At 32.1% G+C, this 21,859-nt stretch overlaps 1 protein-coding gene across 1 annotated transcript; it reads right to left on the minus strand.

Moving 5' to 3' along the window:
• Positions 1 to 1,951: 1,951 nt before the first annotated feature.
• LOC143047991 (24-hydroxycholesterol 7-alpha-hydroxylase-like) lies at positions 1,952 to 19,245 on the minus strand. The gene is made up of 13 exons (XM_076221385.1): positions 19,032 to 19,245; positions 16,512 to 16,647; positions 15,577 to 15,723; positions 13,085 to 13,179; positions 12,702 to 12,787; positions 11,187 to 11,274; positions 10,624 to 10,719; positions 9,607 to 9,697; positions 8,154 to 8,284; positions 6,134 to 6,229; positions 5,506 to 5,594; positions 4,405 to 4,495; positions 1,952 to 2,204 (listed from the first exon to the last, which is right to left on the minus strand). Exons 1-13 carry the CDS (start codon positions 19,224 to 19,226, stop codon positions 2,133 to 2,135), a joined length of 1,413 nt encoding a protein of 470 aa, XP_076077500.1. The 5' UTR covers positions 19,227 to 19,245; the 3' UTR covers positions 1,952 to 2,132.
• Positions 19,246 to 21,859: the final 2,614 nt, after the last annotated feature.

Below are 21,859 nucleotides of genomic sequence, written 5' to 3' on the forward strand. Positions count from 1 at the left end.
GCACCGAGGGCGTCTTATTTCAAAATTGTATTTAATAGCACAGATTTGCTCCTGCTCAACCTCACCCCTCTATCGATTTCCATAGGGGTGGTCAGTGAATGTATAATGAAATCAGTACAGGTCTCTTTCTGTCAAGTTTGTTTTGTATAAAAATAAACAAGACAATACAATAACATTAACAAATGAAGTCACTATTAATAGTTGAATTGACATCATGAACCCAATATAAAATCTACTGACCTCATACAGATCCATATAGGAACTCACCATTTGACTATGTTAAACCAATCATAACGACATTAATTTACCCCAGGTCTGATAATATTATTGATAACTAGGGTATTCAATATAAGGTTAAGGTTTACAAGCCAGGAAGGTAACTAAACTTAGTATACTTCCCTTAAATTTTATTGAGTCTCTTTTGGTTACCAACTTTAAGTTTTTTCTGATAATTGAGTTCTTCCGAGGTGTTGATGAGTAGACATTTTTAGACAAAGGACAAGGTCCATTTAGGGCTTTAAGAATTGGCCCTGTTATTAATCCAACAAGAGTGCACACGCTGAAATGTACCGCCTTCTATACTAATCATTGATATTATGTTGATAGTCCTAAGTATAAAGCTAAGCTTTATTACAACTGTCACATAAACTTAACATTAACCAAGATAACTGAACAAAGACCAATGAACCTTGAAAAAGAGGTCCAGGTCAGATGAACCATGCCAGGCAGACAGGTACAGCTAACAATGCTTCTATACAACATATATAGTTGACACATTACTTATAGTTTAAGAAAAATAGACCAAAACACAAAAACTTAACACTGTGCATTGAACCGTGAAAATGAGGTCACGGTTAAATAAAACCTGCTCGACTGACATAAAGATCATAAAATATTTCCATACACCAAATATAGTTGACCTATGGCATATAGCATTAGATAAAAAGACCAAAACTCAAAAACTTAACTTTGACCACTGAACCATGAAAATGAGGTCAAGGTCACATGACATCTGCCCGCTAGACATGTACACTTAACAATCATTCCATACAACAAATATAGTAGACCTATTGCATATGGTATGAGAAAAATAGACCAAAACACAAAAATTTAACTATAACCACTGAACCATGAAAATGAGGTCAAGGTCAGATGACACCTGCCAGTTGGACATGTACACCTTACAATCCTTCCATACACCGAATATACTAGCCCTATTGCTTATAGTATCTGAGATATGGACTTGACAACCAAAACTTAACCTTGTTCACTGATCCATGAAATGAGGTCGAGGTCAAGTGAAAACTGTCTGACAGACACGAGGACCTTGCAAGGTACGCACATATCAAATATAGTTATCCTATTACTTATAATAAGAGAGAATTCAACATTACAAAAAATTTGAACTTTTTTTTTAAGTGGTCACTGAACCATGAAAATGAGGTCAAGGACATTGGACATGTAACTGACGGAAACTTCGTAACATGAAGCATCTATATACAAAGTATGAAGCATCCAGGTCTTCCACCTTCTAAAATATAAAGCTTTTAAGAAGTGAGCTAACGCCGCCGCCGTAGCCGCCGCAGCCGCCGATGCCGCCGCCGGATCACTATCCCTATGTCGAGCTTTCTGCAACAAAAGTTGCAGGCTCGACAAAAATGAAACATTTCTTGATGTCCTTTTTAATCACATTTTGAAGGATCAAGAGAACCATTTAGCAATAAAAAATGGTTCCATATTTAGGATTTGTCTGATTATCGTACTTATCTGTGGTTTTGATGTATGAAAAAAAATAAGTCACTAGCAATAATAAATTAATGATGGAAAGAAGGTCTAATAGACTGAAGGACAGAACAAAAAACATTATACTCTCTGCGACTTGATTGCACGGAATATAATAATGCCTCTTAACACATTGAATAAAGATGAAAACTATATATGAATCATTAACTAAAAACATGAGTATTTTTATTAATATCATTCATTGCATCATTTATAACAATTCTAATAAAAAATGTCTATTTCACTATAATATTTTCACTGCTAAATTTCAAATATCGCCACAAAATTACAATAGCTTCTATTACTAATTTTCCCTGAGTAATTTATTTTAATCTAATAATGACTAGCTCCTATTTCCTTAATCTATATTCCACAGGACAGGGCTCTGCTGGTTGTTGTGTTCCAACTAAATGTTTCTTGCTCTGAAATGATATATAAAAAAATTATTAACAGAGTTAGATGAGATTTATAATACACTGCTTTGATATTGATCAAGGAAATACTATTAAATTGAAATATTTTTCAAGTCATTTATTAACAAAATTTTTTTTTTTTGGTGTCAACAGATGCCCACCTTGTAGGTATACTGCAGATTCATAATTTTTTCCATTTATAAAGGGCCATAACTCAAGAACAGTCAAAGTGATGCCACCAAAATCAAATTGATCTGTGTTTGGTGGTAATTAGCATTGCATGTACATTCTATGATGTTTGGTAGTGGCAAACTTAAGTAAGGGAACAATTTCAGGACATACAGATTGACAAGGTTAAAACATAATGCCCCATTCTCCTAGAATCTTGGGTATAACATAAACCAGATGCTCCGCAGGGCGCAGCTTTATACGACCGCAGAGGTTGAACCCTGAACTCATTTAAATACATCATAAAATACTAAAATGTAACAAAAGGTGCTTGTTATCACTGAATGGTAAAGATTGTTTTAATTAATCAGTTGGTAGTAAAAGTGAATATACATTGTATATTGTATAAAACAATGATTTAAGTTCATTCAACTACTATTCTGGACAAAGAAAGATAACTCCAATCAATTGAAAATTTCTTGCTATTGCACAGTATTGCACAACTAGATATTTCTTGCTATTGTGCAATACTGTGCAATTGAAAATATTTGCTATTGCACAATACTGTGCAATTGAAAATTTCTTGCTATTGCTAAATACTGTGCAATTGAAAATTTCTTGCTATTGCACAATACTTAATATAATAATTTTGGATCCTGATTTGAACCAACTTGAAAACTGGGCCCATAATCAAATATCTAAGTACATGTTTAGATTCAGCATATCAAAGAACCCCAAGGATTCAATTTTTGTGAAAATCAAACTAAGTTTAATTTTGGACCCTTTGGACCTTAATGTAGACCAATATGAAAACGGGACCAAAAATTAAGAATCTACATACACAGTTAGATTCGGCATATCAAAGAACCCCAATTATTCAATTTTTGATGAAATCAAACAAAGTTCAATTTTGGTACCTTTGGGCCCATTATTCCTAAATTGTTGGGACCAAAACTCTCAAAATCAAACCCAACCTTCCTTTAGTGGTCATAAACCTTGTGTTTAAATTTCATAGATTTCTATTTACTTATACTAAAGTTATGGTGCGAAAACCAAGAAAAATGCTTACTTGGGCCCCTTTTTGGCCCCTAATTCCTAAACTGTTCAGACCTCAGCTCCAAAATTCAATCCCAACCTTCCTTTTGTGGTCATAAACCTTGTGTTTAAATTTCATTGATTTCTATTTACTTATACTAAAGTTATTGTGCGAAAACCAAGAATAATTCTTATTTGGGCCCTTTTTTGGCCCCTTATTCCTAAACTGTTTGAACTAAAACTCCCAAAATCAATCCCAACCTTCCTTTTGTGGTCATAAACCTTGTGTCAAAATTTCATAGATTTCTATTTACTTAAACTAAAGTTATATTACGAAACCAAGAAAATGAGAGTTGTCTCATTGGCACTCACACCACATCTGCCTTTATCTATTATTTGGGCCTTTTTTGGCCCCTAATTCCTAAAATGTTGGGACCAAAACTCCCAAAATCAATCCCAACTTTTCTTTTGTGGTCATAAACCTTGTGTTAAAATTTCATAGATTTCTATTCACTTTTACGAAAGTTAGAGTGCGAAAAACTAAAAGTATTCTGACGACGACGACGACGCAGACGACGACGCCAACGGGATACCAATATACTACCAAAAATTTTTCAATTTTTGCGGTCGTATAAAAATGATTATATATATTTTCTTTACGTTTTTATTTTTTATAAGGAAGGTACCCCATCTGAATCAGTCCCTGTATTTCTAAACTGTATACTATTAACTCAGGGTAAACTCTTTATCACACAACCATATCTTTCGGAAGTCCTTAATTTGACTGAAAGAGACTATGTAGATATTACACATAAATCAATCCTTTTTTTCATTAATTAACTTATTTCAAAGTTTCACTACAGCTTAACATTGGCAAAAATATAAACAATCAAGAAATTGCTTGAAAAAATATGAAATAAGGCAACTGACTGTTTATATACTATGCACTGTCTCCTTACTACAGGGTGATTTTATTTATTAATGTATTATTTTACTTAGAACTTACAGGTTCTGGAATTGAATTAATAAGGAGTTTACAATCAAACATCTGTAGAAACATAGCAACATACATCTGGATTTCTAAAATAGCGTACCACCTTAAATAAAACAGAAAAACATACATTTAGATAGCACACAACCTAAATCACATTAGATTATGGTTGATACCTGTTTATTTTTGTTTTGTCATAAATAAGTCTGTGGGTTTTTTTGTTTGAGTTTTGTCATGTCAGAACCTTTTATAGTTGACAGAAGCGTATGGTTTTTGCTCATTGTTGAAGGCTGTACAGTGTTCTAAAGTTTGTTAAATGCATGTCACATAAACTCTATTGGGTAGTTGTCTCATTGGTTACCATTCTGGGTTAAGGAGTGTAAAGAGAAATCTCTTTCATAAAGTTGAGGAGGGTCAAATCTGTATTTTTTGTACTTCTCAACCAAAATTGAAAAACCTATAGTACAATATCATTGCTTTGAAAATTCCCTATACTGTAAATTCAGAAATTATATCATGGATTTATTATTGCGATTTTGTCATTTTAGATTTAAATGCCATTTTATTTTTGCGATTTTGAGAAAAAAAAGCCTGTTTCATTCATATAAAATATTTCAAAAAGCGAGTTTAAGTTATTCCGTTTACAACTCTGTTGTATTTTTCACAACAATAAAAACCTCATCATAATTTCTGAATTTACAGTATCGAAAGTAACTGATATCTTTTAGCAACATTTTACCTATATAAGTTATAACATGTGTTTTTCAAGTACTATTCATTGACATACATTTGGATCTATTTCATTCATGGAAAAAAAAATTGCCTATCCATTTTTCTCTCCTTTGAGGCAATTTTTTCTACCTACACACAAACAAACCAAAGCTACAGATATCTAGTGACAGATAAACAACACATTTTTGTCACTTGCTGTAACTATGAATTGAAGAACAACAATAAAAGCACTGTTCCTTCGCTTTAAGATTTATTTATCGCATACAGGGATTTCTATGAAGAATAAATACACTTAATTTTATTCTACTGCTCATAATATAAATAACAATCATAGTAACAGAAGGTTACTAAGGTGTTGTCTATATATTGTTATGTTTTACTTACCTCCCTGGACATTGATATCTGCCTCCACCAAAGGCTACAAATCCATCTAAAAAGACATTCTTATCTATGTCTGCTACCTTCCATCTTTCCTAGAAAATGAAAATGAGATTTGTTTTTGTAAAAACATAGACTAAAATAGTAAGTCAGAAGAGATTAAATGATTGCTTAATGTCAAGCGGCTTTCAGAGGATAGTTATTTTTCACAAACTAATCCTTATCTCTTAATTTTTGCCAAAAACATTTCACTTATTAGCCAAGCATGACATATGACTCATAACAGGATAATTAGACATGTTTAAAGTGGTTTTCATATGTTAAAATGTGTACTGTTATTGTAACTACAAAAAAATTTATCAGAGGTTTTCAATAATATGGATAATGCAACTTCCCATTCTGATATATGTATGTAGCTTTTCCTTATACACAATAATTAAACTAATATTGTAGTTCATTCTTCAAATATATAAAAAAAAATATCTATTTATGATAATTTCTGAATTTACAGTATTTTTTTTTTTATCATATCTTTATATTAACAAAATTTCAAGGGGGTTGATTACACTTCTCTATAACGCTGAAAGTTTATAGAAATATGAAGATTTCAGTATCACTATGACCTGATACTCACTGGTTTGTACATCAAAGGATCTGGGAAATATTTTTCATTTCTATGTGCCCAAAATGGTGATAACATTAACATGTCTCCCTCTGGGATCTCCATATCCTACAATGTAAAAGTAAGTGATGGTCATATTTGAAGTGGCATATCCATTCATATCGTGCTTTACAAAATAGTAATATTCAAAAGTTTTCAGCTGCATGTAAGGTAATGGCATTTATAATGAACTTAACTTGTAAACATGTTTTCATTGTTAGCTTAATTATACTGTCATGGTTTCAATGTCAAAATAACAAAATTGCACTATATATATTTAAAGGTACATTTATTATTGTGAATCCATGATATACATCCAAAATGTAGGAGTAATAAATCTGATTCAAAACAATAATGTTAACATTGTAATAGATGTTAAGAGCATTACTCATGTAAATAAAAATGTGGGTTTTCATTAATGTGAATCTTCCTGTTGGATTATTTTGCTTCTATTATTTACAGTAAATTTGTTATAACAAAATATATTCTGATGTTGTATAAAACTCTGCCTAAAATTATACTTGTGATAAAATATTATTGTAAAAAATCAACCATAAAAAAACAATGATTAAAGAGCATTTAACTATTTTTGTGTTTACTTATGACAAATACAAAGAATTTTGGGTCCTCAATGCTCTTAAATTTTTTTACTTTTTGGCCTTTTTAACTTTTTGGATTCAAACATGGAATTTTTGAAGATTTGCATTTACAAATTTAATCCTAATATTAATAATAAGCTAATTTGCAATATAAAACGTTACAAAGAGTGCAATACAGAGACTATAAAGTACACACTGTCAATATTACAAAGTGTACAATATAGAAATTACAAAGTGTAAAATATAGAGATTACAAAGTGTACAATATAGAGATTACAAAGTGTATAATATAGATTTTATAAAGTATACAATGTAGAAACTACAAAGTGTGCAATATAGAGACTATAGAGTGTACAATGTTAATATTACAACGTGTACAATGTTAATACATGTATTACAAAAGTGTACAATGTGGACAATGTTAATATTACAAAGTTTACAATTTTAATATTACAAAGTGTACAATATAGAGATTACATTTAGTGTACAATAATGAAATTACAAAGTGTAAGTTGTTGAAATATTAAAGCTGTGTCTATGTAAATGTTCTGAAGATGGAAAGTTCCGGGCGGAAAGAACAAACTAGACGAAAAGTTCTGGAGGAACTTATAAACTAGCTACTTTGTTCTTCCTCTGGTTTAAAAGTTCCACCGGAACAAAGTGACTAGTTGAAAAGTTCCAGCGGAACTTATCAACCAGCCAGAAAGTTCCATTTGGAGAATTGATGCAAAGTAAAAGCGCAACATATTATATTTGAACCTTTCAAAAGGAAACCAAGATACTGATTACAAAAGTCAAAAGGAACTTTCAACTAGCCACAAAGTTCCTCCTTGGCAAATAAGTCAAATCCGGAACTAACAAACTAGCCAAAAAGTTCCATTGAAACTTATCAACCAGTCTCAAAGTTCCATTTGGAGAATTGATGCAAAGTAAAAGCGCAACATATTATATTTGAACCTTTCAAAGGGGAACCAACTAACTATATAACTATGAATACTAAATTTGCATGATAATGCAACTTATTCTGTTTTATGTGAGCTATGAAATACAACTTAAATTTTGCTGGGGGAGTTTGTTCTTCCCCCTCAGTACATCAAAATTTAAATACATTTTCATTATTTCCCCCAAAATAAAGTTCCATGCCCCTTTTTTCAACTATTCCACTAGCTACATTGTTCCGTGACTTTTTAAATAGCTACTTTTTTCTGGAACTTTTCGACTGCACTAGGAATAAAACAACTAGTTGGAAAGTTCCATTAGAACGAAATAACAAGTTAAAAAGTTCCGCTCGGAACAAAGTAACTGACAAAACATAGTGGCTACATCTACACTTGTATACATCCTAAAGCAATCTAGTACCAGATAAAAGTATCAACAGATTATGAATTACTCACCCTTATAGTAAAGGATTTTATAACCCGTCTTGTGATGATACCAGTAGGTCTCAGTCTAATGGACTCTAATACACACCATTTTAGATATTGTAATTTTTTCAGACCTTCTTCTGTTATAGTTGGACACTGACCTAAAGAGATGTATATAAAAATTCCATAATTATAAATCTGTAAGCCTTTAAATATCAATATCTATCTTAAATATCTTGTCTCACTATTATATACAGGGGCAATTTATTCATGCAATTCGAAGTTGTGATTTAAGCTAAATCACTGAAAATAAATTTTGGTAAATCACTAAGTACAAAGTATATTTCAAAATTTTTTGAGAACTTACAAATTTAACAATACATCATTATTTTTACCATGCAAACACAAGTTATTTGATTAGCAATTCAAACTAGGTTTCTCAAATGCAGTCACATAAAATGCCCAATATTTCTGTTGTTCTTTTAGATATCAGGGAGACAAGTGTGAAGACAATACCAACCGATTTCTAATTCTTCCCCTTATCAATGTGTACTGCCTGATGTACAGTTTAAATACCTGAGAGCATTTGAAGAGAACAATGGACAATCTGGTTTATAATCATGAAAATTTGGGTTGAAATTAACATGCCACTAGAAATTATAAATTTATACATTTTAATAAGACTAACTGGTATTCCATTCTATCAAGGTACATCTGACAGTAATAAATAGGTTTCATTGTACATTTATCACATCAAAAACTTCAAATGTGTACCTTAGTCTGCAGTGTATAGTTCCAACAATAAAGCCAATTTTAAAGGCAAATTTCTCTCTTTTAAGGTACCCGAAATAAAATATATTTAAGTAATATAACTAGCCTATACATGAAAATAAATAATTTTGAATTCCTAAAAAAACAGAACTCCTTAGTACACATACCCGTAGCCAGGGGAGGGTTCGGGGGGTTCGGACGAACCCCCCCTTGAAACCAAATAAGCACTGTTAAAGTCAACGTTCTGTTCAAATTGTGACTGTTAAAGTCAAGTTCATGAGTCCAAATACCCCCCCCCCCCCTTGGAAATTCCTGGCTACGGGCCTGGTACATGTACATTACTAACTACAGCATTTGGAATAAAAAATGTTTGAACCACAAGAAGTGATTTTTTTTCTATTGTCAAGTTAATATATTAAGCTATTTCATTTTTATTTTGTATTTCCTTTTCTATTAGTGAAAGGTGATTAATGAAGCGGGATTGCATAACTGATTGTACATTCTCGAAACAGTTATTAGTCTCAATTAATTGCTACTGTTAAATGTCTAGCCTATTTAGGTGCTAAAATGCAAGCCATACATTTTTAAAAAGTGATTGAAATGCATAAGTGATTATAAGCAGATAGAAAAGCCTGTAAGTATCAAAAGAAACTCAAATGTGCTTGTAAGAAAAGACTTTGATAGAACATCATGAATTTGTTCCTTGTCCTACCATTTTGTCCAAATACACTAGTCAATTCTGTTTTCACTTTTTGTAGTACTTTTTCATCATGCAAAATAAATGCTAGTGTCCAAAATGTTATCTGTTAAAATATGTGAAATATATATATGATGATGGAGATCTTGATAGATCTGCTGGTGTTTGAGTTGTAGTAAATCTATTGGTGAAATGTTACTGTTAATGTATGTTAAATTGTGGAAACCAGATTTTGTGACTTGTGAAAAAAAAGTAAAATCACAAAAATACTGAACTCCTAGAAAATCTAAAACCGAAAGTCCCTAATCAAATGATAAAACAACTGTCATATTCCTGACTTGGTACAGGCATCATCAAATGTAGAAAAAGGTGGATTGAACCTGGTTTTATAGCGTTAAACCTCTCAATTGTAAGACAGTCACATCAAATTTCGTTATTTTTTTAACGAATTTTGCTACTTCAAGGGTGATTTTTAAATTCATACTGGATCACTGCATATTAGAAATGCATTGAGTATATAGATTTCACTGGGTAGTATATTTTGGTTTAATAAATTTCCTGTATGAAAACAGGTAACAAAATAATAAATCTTCTTTCACAGTGAAATTTGAGGTATACAATAAATACTTGACTAGTATTAATTTGATTCTGTAAGGCCAATAAGTTGACAAAGCAAATAAATTTTAAAATTAAAATAAGTTACTTACAATATTAGAAATTATAATATGTTATGGGTATATTCCTTGTGCAGAAACAAAAAAATAAATACATTTCATAAAAGTATAGTTGTAACCTAAAATGAATAAATAAATAGTGATATTTTTGCTACCAACATTTCATATATGTATGAATAAACCAGATAATTTTAAATGAAAAGATGACACCACTGTAATCTAGAACAAATCTACAAATACATTTTTACTGGGATATTTTTGTGGTTCTCTGTGAGAATTGGCTTATTAAAGTTTCAAATCAAAACCATAAATTAAAGATACATATACACAATGTGTTTTGTAAGCTTGTCATACTTACTGGTATAGCATTGGCCAGAGATGCCCATAATAACAACAGGCTATAGTTAGGTTTATACTGGTCCTGGACTAAGTTTAACAGAGAATGTAGCAAAGTCTGAAAAATAGATCAGGATACTGAACAGCAAGTCATTTGAATAAATGGACAAAAAAATATATTTTTCTATGAAAATTTCTAAGAAACCCTATTTGTGTGTGATATTGTAGTGAACACCTTATCTAATCACAATTTTATAGACTAGGGACAATTTAGAGCTTAACATATCATAAACTGTAAACCCACTTATTTTTGTTGATACTTTATAAGGCTTTTCGCCATTTCTAGCCCATTTTGTAATATTTTTCTACTGGCATAAGTCGAAAAAATTAGTTGGTTTACAGTAGTCACTTTTCTTTTGTTGTAGACTAATGTTGAAATCTAGATGTCATTTAGATATTGTGTCGTTGGGTTGCTGTCTTGTCATTTTGGTCTTTTGTGGATAGTTGTCTCATTGGCAATCATACCACATCTTCTTTTTTATATTGGTGACATGTAAATAAGATATCTTTCTATAAATACTTTACCTCATCATCATCTGACTTCTTATTTATTGTCTTTGGAACAACTTTACTGAACAGGTCTATCAAATACTTCTTAGCTGATGACCAATCTCTGAAAAATTGATTTGCTGCATAAATTATCAATAATATATCAGTGCATAACTCATTATAAAGCTCAGAGTTCACGAAAAGTGTCAGTCCTCAGGTTTTACCACCAAAATTTTGCATAGGACTGACACAATTTCAGTATTTTTCAATAGATTAATAGTGAGGACCAGCAGATTTTCTTCAAGGACCACCAGGGGAAAAAAGATTTTGCGAACTCTGAAAGCTCCTGAAATATATCTATTTTTCAAGGCTTTTAAAAAAGCAGAGAGAAATGCAACGCTTGCCAAGCTTGTTCTACCTATGTAGGAACAATACAATATATATCCAAGGCCTGGCAATGTACAGTTCTTCCTTTTATACTGTAATTTTCATAAGAAAGTAAAATGAAATGGACACCAATAAATTTTTCAATTAAAAACTTCTCCTGTATATAGGTTTAACTACCTACTTTTGGAAACTTATAAACAATTGAAACTTATTAAACCTCAATGTTAACATTGATCTAAGAAATAACAAGAATGTGTCAACAGTACGGTACGTGGATGCCCCATCGGCACTATCATTTTCTATGTTCAGTGGACCGTAAAAATGGGAGAAAATCTCTAATTTGACATTAAAATTAGAAAGATCATATCATAGGAACGTGTATAATAAGTTTCAAGTGATTGGACTTCAACTTCATCAAAAACTACCTCTACCCAAAACTTTAACCTGAAGCGGGACAGACGGATGGACGAACAAACGGACGAAAGAACGAATGGAAGCATAGACCAGAAAACATAATGCCCATAGATGAGGCATAATAAATGGGGCATAAAAACAATATTGCCATCAGCATTTTTATTTTCCACAATATATGTATTAACTATCGATAGCACATGGGTTTGTTGTTATATTGGGAACATGTTTTTATGTTTACAAAAATATTTAAATTATTTTAGCATAACAATAAGTCACCTTAACAAAGTTAAGAGTTTAAAGTTCTATGTATGATAGCACGGACTGGTCATTCGCAGGAAAAGTTAACATTGAAAATACATTTTCATAGCTTGACCATTCGAAGCTCAGTCTTAGTGCAGTGAAGTTTTCTCCCCCTTTGTTCATGTTTTGTATAAGTTTTTAATATTGTAAACGCATTATGTTTTTTCTGCAGATGTTAAAAAGAACATTATGAAAGTATGTTTTTGTGATATGAAAGATTTTATTTCATTATTTTTCATTGTAGATATGTTTGTAAGACATGTATGCTGCAGTGGTCTTAGTGTGCTGGCAAAGTGATTTGAGGACAGTTTAACTATTTGATATTAAAACTTTGCTGCACTCGTCTAGGCGATCGTTTTTTCCCATAGATATGTTTGAGCTTTTGTTCATAAACACTTTATTTGCATTTGAGGGCACGAATAAGTAAAGTTAAACACATATCATACTTACTTCAGAAAAACAGATGGAATTCTGGCTCCATATTCAAACTGTTCATCAAACATAACAAACATTACTTCTAGTTTCTCAAACTCTTTCTAGAAAATAGGTAAAATCAAATTTATGATCAAATTAGTGATGTTAAACTCAACAGATTACAATGGAATTATTTTTATATGATTTGCAAATATTTGAATGTTAAGGGAACACAGCTTAATCCATGAAAATTATAAGCTAGCTGTGTGTGCTCCAACACTAGAGGTATCGACATGAAGAAGAAGTTTGCAAGTAATCAATGATTTGCAAGAAAGTATTGCACGCTTTAATTTCTATTTATAATTTGAGATTTACAACTTTTTTTATTTATGTTAATCACAACTATAAGCAATAAATACCTCAGAATTAACTGGTAAAACATTTTTACCAAATAGGTTATTGATAACTGCAGCATACATAGACTTCCTCACCAAGTGATGCAGGTCTCCCTTACCTGTAAGATTAAACATAACCAGTATTGAAAACTACTTGTGTTGTGAATTAATTAAATTTCATCGGTACCAATTTTCATGGATTATGGAAAAATTTAACTTAACATCTCATTATTAGGAAATTGTGTGCTACTTAACTAAGTAAACTTTCTTATCACATTAGAAATGCATTAATATAGAGTAGAGTTCATACTTAATAGATATAGGAAGATGTGGTATGAGTGCCAATGAGCCCACTGATAATCTTCACTACAAAGGTATCCTTATTAGTGAATGGAATCCATTTTAATGTACCAATTATTGTCACTTGGATTGTGATTAAATAGTTGACACAACATAGGTTTCTGACACAGAATGAATGTGGTCTAAGAACTTAAACTTAAAAACTTAAAAATTTAAATTGGACATTTACCTATTATGGTCCAATATCCAAAATCTAAATACATTGTTAGATTCAGCATATCAAAGAACCCCAAGAATTCAATTTTCGATGAAATCAAATAAAGTTCAATTTTGGACCCTTTAGACCTCAATGTGGACCAATTTGATAACCAGGCCCAAATATCAAAAATCTAAATACATGGTTAGATTCAGCATATATCAAAGAACCTCATATATTTAATTTTTGTTGATATCAAACAAAGTTTAATTTTAGACCACGATTTGGACCAACTTGAAAACTGGCCCCATAAGCAAAAATCTTAATACATGTTTAGATTCAGCATATCAAAGAACCCCAAGAATTCAATTTTTGTTGAAATCAAACAAAGTTTAATTTTGGACCCCGATTTGGACCAACTTGAAAACTGGGCCCATAATAAAAAATATAAGTACATGTTTAGAATCAGCATATCAAAGAACCCCAAGAATTCAATTTTTGTTAAAATCAAACTAAGTTTAATTTTGGACCCTTTGGACCTTAATGTAGACCAATTTGAAAACAGGACCAAAAATTAAGTATCTACAAACACAGTTAGATTTGGCATATCAAAGAACCCCAATTATTAAATTTTTGATGAAATCAAACAAAGTTTAATCTTGGACCCTTTGGGCCCCTAATTCCTAAACTGTTGGGACCAAAACTCCCAAAATCAATCCCAATCTTCCTTTTATGGTCATAAACCTTGTGTTTAAATTACATAGATTTCTATTTACTTATACTAAAGTTATGGTGCGAAAACCAAGAAAAATGCTGATTTGGGCCCCTTTTTGGCCTTTTTGGCCCCTTATTCATAAACTGTTAGGACCAAAACTCCCAAAATCAATCCCAACCTTCATTTTGTGTTCATAAACCTTGTGTTTAAATTTCATAGATTTCTATTTACTTATACTAAAGTTATTGTGCGAAAAACCAAGAAAAATGCTTATTTGGGCCTTTTTTTGGCCCCTTTTTCCTAAACTGTTGGGACCAAAACTCCCAAAATCAATCCCAATCTTCCTTTTATGGTCATAAACCTTGTGTTTAAATTACATAGATTTCTATTTACTTATACTAAAGTTATGGTGCGAAAACCAAGAAAAATGCTGATTTGGGCCCCTTTTTGGCCTTTTTGGCCCCTTATTCATAAACTGTTAGGACCAAAACTCCCAAAATCAATCCCAACCTTCATTTTGTGTTCATAAACCTTGTGTTTAAATTTCATAGATTTCTATTTACTTATACTAAAGTTATTGTGCGAAAAACCAAGAAAAATGCTTATTTGGGCCTTTTTTTGGCCCCTTTTTCCTAAACTGTTGGGACCAAAACTCCCAAAATCAACCCCAACCTTCCTTTTGTGGTCATAAACCTTGTGTTTAAATTTCATAGATTTCTATTTACTTATACTAAAGTTATTGTGCGAAAACCAATGGGTCTTCGGACGACGATAACGTCGACAACGTCATACCAATATACGACCGCAAAAATTTTTTTTGCTGTCGTATAATAAGTAGGGTTGGTAGGTCGGCAAGTTTTTTTGTTTTTTGTAGATTTTTACTTTGGATTGTCAAAAAGATTCCGGTATTATACACGCCCCTACCGGAAGTTTGCCATTTTCACATGTGTTTGGTTGTAAAATAATCAGTCATGTTAGGTTTTTAGTTGATTTTGTTGCATTCTGTTATGTATTGTTGCATTTTAGCCATAACAGATGCATCTGATGGAAATTCAGATGACAGAAATCTATGAATTTAATTATTTGAATTCACAATCCTCAAGATTTGATCGTTTGAAAATTTATTTTTCAGAAATGAAAAAAAAAGTTCTAGGGTCGGTCGGGTAACTGGAACCATACATATTTTTTTTATTTGGCCTAATTGAAATTAAGACTAATATCTCCACAAAGTGTTTTTAATTAAAAAAATAAATATTTAAATATAGGTATCATATTGTAACTTTCAAGTTAATGACAACTGATTACCTTGCTTTCCAAGCTGTGTTAACTGGTCCCTGAATTCATCACATAGTTTGTCAGAAAAGTAAATTAACCTGGATGAAGCAAGTCTTCCTTTAACCATGTCATGAATCTTTGTGTGGTACTTGAAAAATGATGTTTTACTAACAGATGCTGAAATTTATAAAAAAAAAATCATTATCTTTAATACATCTGCAATATATAATCAGGAAAATGACATGTTTTCTCCAGTCTGATCATTACTTACACTATGTATCCAGAAATGCACATGAACAGGATGAAACTTTTTTTTATCAATTTAGGCAATTGTATTTCAAATTAGACTAAATAAGTCAGCAGAAATAGGTTGTGTAGTCTCAGTTTTTTTTGCAAGCAAGTTCTAGTTGTTCAGTGTCTTTAAAGTTTCCTACTTTAGTATTTCATTGCATTCAATGTTAAATTCACCAAGTTCTGACATTCATAGCCATTTTATCTTAAGTTTCCATAAAGTGACAATTAATTCCTATCAAAGCAATAACTTATATGGAAGTATGCTGGAAAATTCAAGACCTTTTTTTTTGGCATATAAGGGCACATTGAATCTTGAAAGTCAGGAAGTAGAAAAAAATAGGTTCTACTTAATTGTTTTATAATAATAACTAGACATGAACTATATGATCTTGTATTCTTATTATTTTGCTCACTTTTTCGTCTTACCTTGATTTTATATGGAGATATTCTGAATTTTGTCACTTTTCTACCTAAATTGCCAAATGCAAAACCTAATGGTGGGCATTTAAGGCATGAACAATATCGCAGATAGGGTAAACCTAAACACAAGTTGATTAATTGGCCTTACTATATACAATTGTTTATACTTCACTTCAGGTGGCCTATATTTTTGTGTTAAAATTTGGATTTCTATATGAGTCTGTGCTATTGCTTCTGCAAGTTATACATACCAACATTTAACACAGGGTCTTGAACAGCCTTCTGAAAGTCAACAAATGGTGATTGAAAGAAATGTTGGAAATCTTCTGCATCAGTAATAAAAGTCAGACGTTCCCCTGCTACATACAGAGTGAAGATTCTCCCAAGCTGCAACAAATACAAATTTAAATTTTTGTTAAAACACTATTGAATGTATGCAGTTGTCTTTATATGTTTGTATTATTTGTATTATTTGTGTAATAAATTGCTACATGTACATTGTGTCCTTTTCTGCAAAAGAAGCAGATTGGCAAATTTTGATTATGATCATTTTATCATGGTTTGATCAAAATAGGCTAGAAAAATTTCAACCTTGTTTTATTTCTGTTCTTTATATACTTTTAAAACATAATTATATTGGAACAAGGATTACTATACAAATCCTTGATTGGAACAAGCATTCTGTAAGTATTGCATGGAAATATATAGTCCTTTATTGGTTGAAAATTCAATGTAATGGAATGAAATTCCAACTTGATCTATAACTTGTCAAATCTTTTAAAAAATTTGTTATTCCCCTTTGAACAGAAATCTAGTAATTAATAAGTATTTCATAAAAAATTTAATTCTAGGGAAAGGGCTTTAACTGAACAAGGAGAAAAGCTAAAATTAAGAAAATTGACCTTGACCTGTAACTTCCCATGATAAAACAATACACCAAATATCAAATCAATATCTTCAAGCATGAAGAAAAAGTCGTCCAAATAATTATGATGTCTGGCAAGGCTATTTTAATTTTTTTCTGGGATGCCGTAGGAAGGCGTCCCAGAAAAAAAATTAGCCTTGCCAGACTTCATAATTATTTGGACTAGAAAAAGTCTGGAAAAATGATTTGCCAGATTGACGGAGGGACAGACAGACGAACAGAGTGCAAACCTAAAGCCCCCTTTGGTAGGGAACTAATAATGAATTCTTTATCAAATTGCATGTCAATGGTATTTCTTTTTAGTTTCACAGATGCACCATTTTTATAATAGCCACTAGTGTGATGCCCAAGACTAGTAAAATTTATTCAGATTAACAACTGGTCCAAATAATTACATGAACTATGACGTCTTGAAAGGCTATTTTATTTTATTTTTTCTGGGACACTTTTATGTTCTAGGAAGCTGTTCTAGATATTAAATTAAATAGCCTTTCAAGACATCGTAATTATTTGGACTGATTATCAACATGATCAAGTATTTGCAATTCTGTTGAAAGATATACCTTTGATAAGTTCCAAACTAACTTGGTTGAATGTGATATATAAGGGGACAACCATTTGATATTCTGGGGTGGGGGGGGGGGGGCAGGAGGATATGTTTTTGATCGGTTATTTATTTTTGTAAGCTAAGAGGATAGATTATCTATTTTCTGCACTATTGAAGCAAGATTTTTCATTCTTATTAAACCAAGGGACTGATTATTTATTTTCACAACTCAGTATATATATTTATACTATTCGAATGATGCAAAATCATGCTTTCTGGGTGTTCCCCAGACTTTTAATCTGAAAATGCAAGTTCTGTTTTAATAATATTTTGACAATATTCTGATCTCAAAGCAAATTGTATAGCTTCAGTGTAAGACTTCTAAGTAATTTCAGTGTAAGTTTCTATGACAACATCAAAAGACCAATATGCATGATGAAGCAAAAATGTAATTCACAAAGTTAAGTCTGTGGCTGCTGGTTTTTTTTTTTAAACTCATGATCAAGTTAATAACAAAATTACAGAATTAATACAACACTAACAGAATACAGAAGGGCAATCAATGAACAAAAGACAAATGAATAAGAATCATATGCATTGATCCCAGAAAATCAAGGGCTACGTCTGAGGGAGAACAGAACTTGCTTTTTGCAAGGCACTCACGGTGAACACAATTTGATATGGATACTAGGGTTTGGTTTTGAAATTTCCTACATGAGGCAAATGCCTCAATGTAGTTTAACGGCCCTGTATTAATAAAAGTGAGGTAAATGTTCCTGAGACAATATATCTCAAGTTAAATGAAACCAATTTTCAGACATTTCAAGTTATTTAAATAATAATTATACTTTTATTATTAAAAGATTTGGGAAGTATTTCCAGATATTTTGTGTGGAAAAAAGATGAATTAATGAAGAATCTGGTGCCATCTCAAAACTTTCGATTAGACCTGCTGAGTTTTTTATTTTCAATACATTGCAAGTCAGGTAATTTATTTTCAAACTACCACAGAACAAACCATTTATTTTTTTTATTATCAAGGCGGAGTTATTCTTCTTCTTCCAGTAAGCGGCCACCGTCAACTGGTTGACTATTCTGCCACATTTATGGAGTGCGCGCATGTATGAAAAATTTTTAATTTAACAAAAACAAAAACTAGGATTATTTATTTTCAAAATCCTCCTGCCCCCATCCCACCCTTAGAATATCAAATGGTAGTCCCCTAAGTGATAGCTGGTTTTTTTCTAGATTTAAGTGAAAGCTGGTCTTTTTAAAAATGTTTCGTATTTAGGAATATACCTCCTTCTTTTGGGCTATGAAATCAAGAGGATTTTTCCCGAATTCAAATGCACATCCCAACCATGGAAACCAGCCTTTATAAGCTGGTGGCAGAGATTTTGATTTTGAGCGGCTGACATGGTATAAATAGTATAAGATAGGCATGATCGTTGACAAAATAAGTCCAACAGTCAGACCATTCAGCTCCATAACCATTTTCACTCTTAAAAAATAGGACAACTCTAGAGAAGTTCCAAATGTCATAAAGATAAACAATTGTGAAGTGTTGATTTTATTTTCAACTATTCGAGTTCACCTGAACACGAAAGTACAAAATTCCATTATAATTTTCAAGGTTTTGGGCAAATAAATTAGCTTGTAAAATTACTGTTCAAGTTCGTTTTGTTTTTGTCGTTTGATGACGTTTGCCACAGACTACTTTTTATTTTCCCCTATTATATGTGAAGACAGGTACCCATTGTCCCCTTTGAATGAACTGAGAAGATTGGCAAGTATCGAAATATGTCTTGCTTCAGATCAGTTTATAATAAATTGGTTTTATCATTCTCTATCTCTGTTAGATTCTTTTCTCCCATCCAGTCTTTTTTAGACGTGGGTTGAACTTCCAACCCATGGCAAAAAAGGAGGTTCTTGAAACATTTGTACCTATTCAAAAGCATTGATCATAAAAAAGAAAGGGTTCCACAGACAGACACCCCCCTTTTGGATCCGCTGCTCATCACGATAAACGCACAGAAATCGAATGTATCAATACTACGAAACGATTGACGACAGCCATACAAATGAGAAAAGTCAGGAATATGCCGCTGTTGTTTCAGCCGGTTCGTTTGTGTTTAGGGAGCTACCATTTGATTTTTATGGTGGTGGTGGGGGGGGGAGGGGGGGGGGCTAGGATGAAATTTGAAAAGGGGGGGGGCGGGGGCTAGGATGAAATTTGAAAAAAAAAGGCAGGACAGTTGAGTTAAAAAAAAAAGGCAGGATGAGTAACTTGGCAAAAAAAAAGGCAGGATGACAATTGTTGTAAAAAAGTCAGGATAAGCTAAGAAAAAAAAAGGCAGGACCGAATAGACTGAAAAATAAAAAGGCAGGACAGAGATTACAAATAAAAAAAAGGCAGGACACAATTTTTCATCCTAGTCCCCCCATAAAAATCAAATGGTAGCTCCCTTAATGTGTTTGAGTTGTTTTTGATGTGAACTGGAAGTCTCATCATTAAAGGACCCCAATGGGCATCCTCCCTTTTCGTGGTAAAAATTTGATATTTGGAATGATTGAAGCATGAATGGAGCCCTCCTTAAAGGTCAATCAGCCTCCCCTTTTAAGAAAAGTTTTGGATCCGCCTCTGCAAATTATGTATAATGCCAATTCTGTGCCATTTCTAGTTTAGTGTATCTGTCAAATTCATGAATATAATTATATATACGCATTTGATAAAGGGCCGTCTTTCCGCCAATTTTTCTTTTAAAACTCTATTTTGTGTTGAAGAATATTTGGATCTTGAAGATTTTTAGATTAAAGCAATCAATCTGTAAGATTAGAATTAGCGCTCATTCATATACGTTTATGAATTATTTTTTTTTAGAAAAATGATGATTTAAAGCTGAGACTACTATAAGGGAGCTACCATTTGATTTTTATGGGGGGGCTAGGATGAAATTTGAAAAAAAATAGGCAGGACAGGAGTTTTGAGTAAAAAAAAAAGGCAGGATGAGACACTTTGCAAAAAAAAAGGCAGGATGACAATTTAGGTAAAAAAAAGTCAGGATAAACTTATAAAAAAATAGGCAGGACCGAATAGAGTGAAAAATAAAAAGGCAGGACAGAGATTACAACTAAAAAAAAAATGCAGGACAAAATTTTTCATCCTAGCCCCCCCATAAAAATCAAATGGTAGCTCCCTAACACACACATATATATATATACACGAGTTGTATATACATTATGTACACAGCCATGTATCACCATCATTGATGGCGATCCGATGGATACATCTGTTGTAGAGTTGTCAATGACTCAGACGTACTTATAAATATAATTATTTTCTGTGACTGTATATTACATTAATTTGTAGGATCCTTTACTATAGATAATTTAGCTGATCTGTAAGGGAGCTACCATTTGATTTTTATGGGGGGGCTAGGATGAAAAATTTTGTCCTGCTTTTTTTTTTAGTTGTAATCTCTGTCCTGCCTTTTTATTTTTTACTCTATTCGGTCCTGCCTTTTTTTTTACTAGTTTATCCTGACTTTTTTTACACCAATTGTCATCCTGCCTTTTTTTTTTAACAAGTTTCTCATCCTGCCTTTTTTTTTTACTCAAAACTCTTGTCCTGCCTATTTTTTTCAAATTTCATCCTAGCCCCCCCATAAAAATCAAATGGTAGCTCCCTAACAATAACATCTTCAAGTTCATGCCTTTTATATCATGTACTGTAGTACGCCGCTAGATTAAAACTGACGAGGAAAGGTAACACACGGCCAGCGAAAGCTCTTTTTTGAGAGCCCAGGTGGTCGTGTGGTCTAGCGGGACGGCTGCAGTGCAGGCGATTTGGTGTCACGATATCACAGTAGCATGGGTTCGAATCCCGGCGAGGGAAGAACCAAAAATTTGCGAAAGCAAATTTACAGATCTAACATTGTTGGGTTGATGTTTAGACGAGTTGTCTATATATATATATATATATATATATGTGATACAGTAGTAAAATGTATCTAAACTATACTTCTTTGGTGAAGTGTTCATTGCTAAGTAACGCGGAAATCCTGTCCTAGCTTACGGTGTTGTTTTGACTTTTAGTCATTGTAAACTTCCGAACGTCTTGACAATAA

The sequence above is a fragment of the Mytilus galloprovincialis genome, chromosome 10 (assembly GCF_965363235.1).
Source record: "Mytilus galloprovincialis chromosome 10, xbMytGall1.hap1.1, whole genome shotgun sequence".
In the NCBI taxonomy this organism is placed as follows: domain Eukaryota; kingdom Metazoa; phylum Mollusca; class Bivalvia; order Mytilida; family Mytilidae; genus Mytilus; species Mytilus galloprovincialis.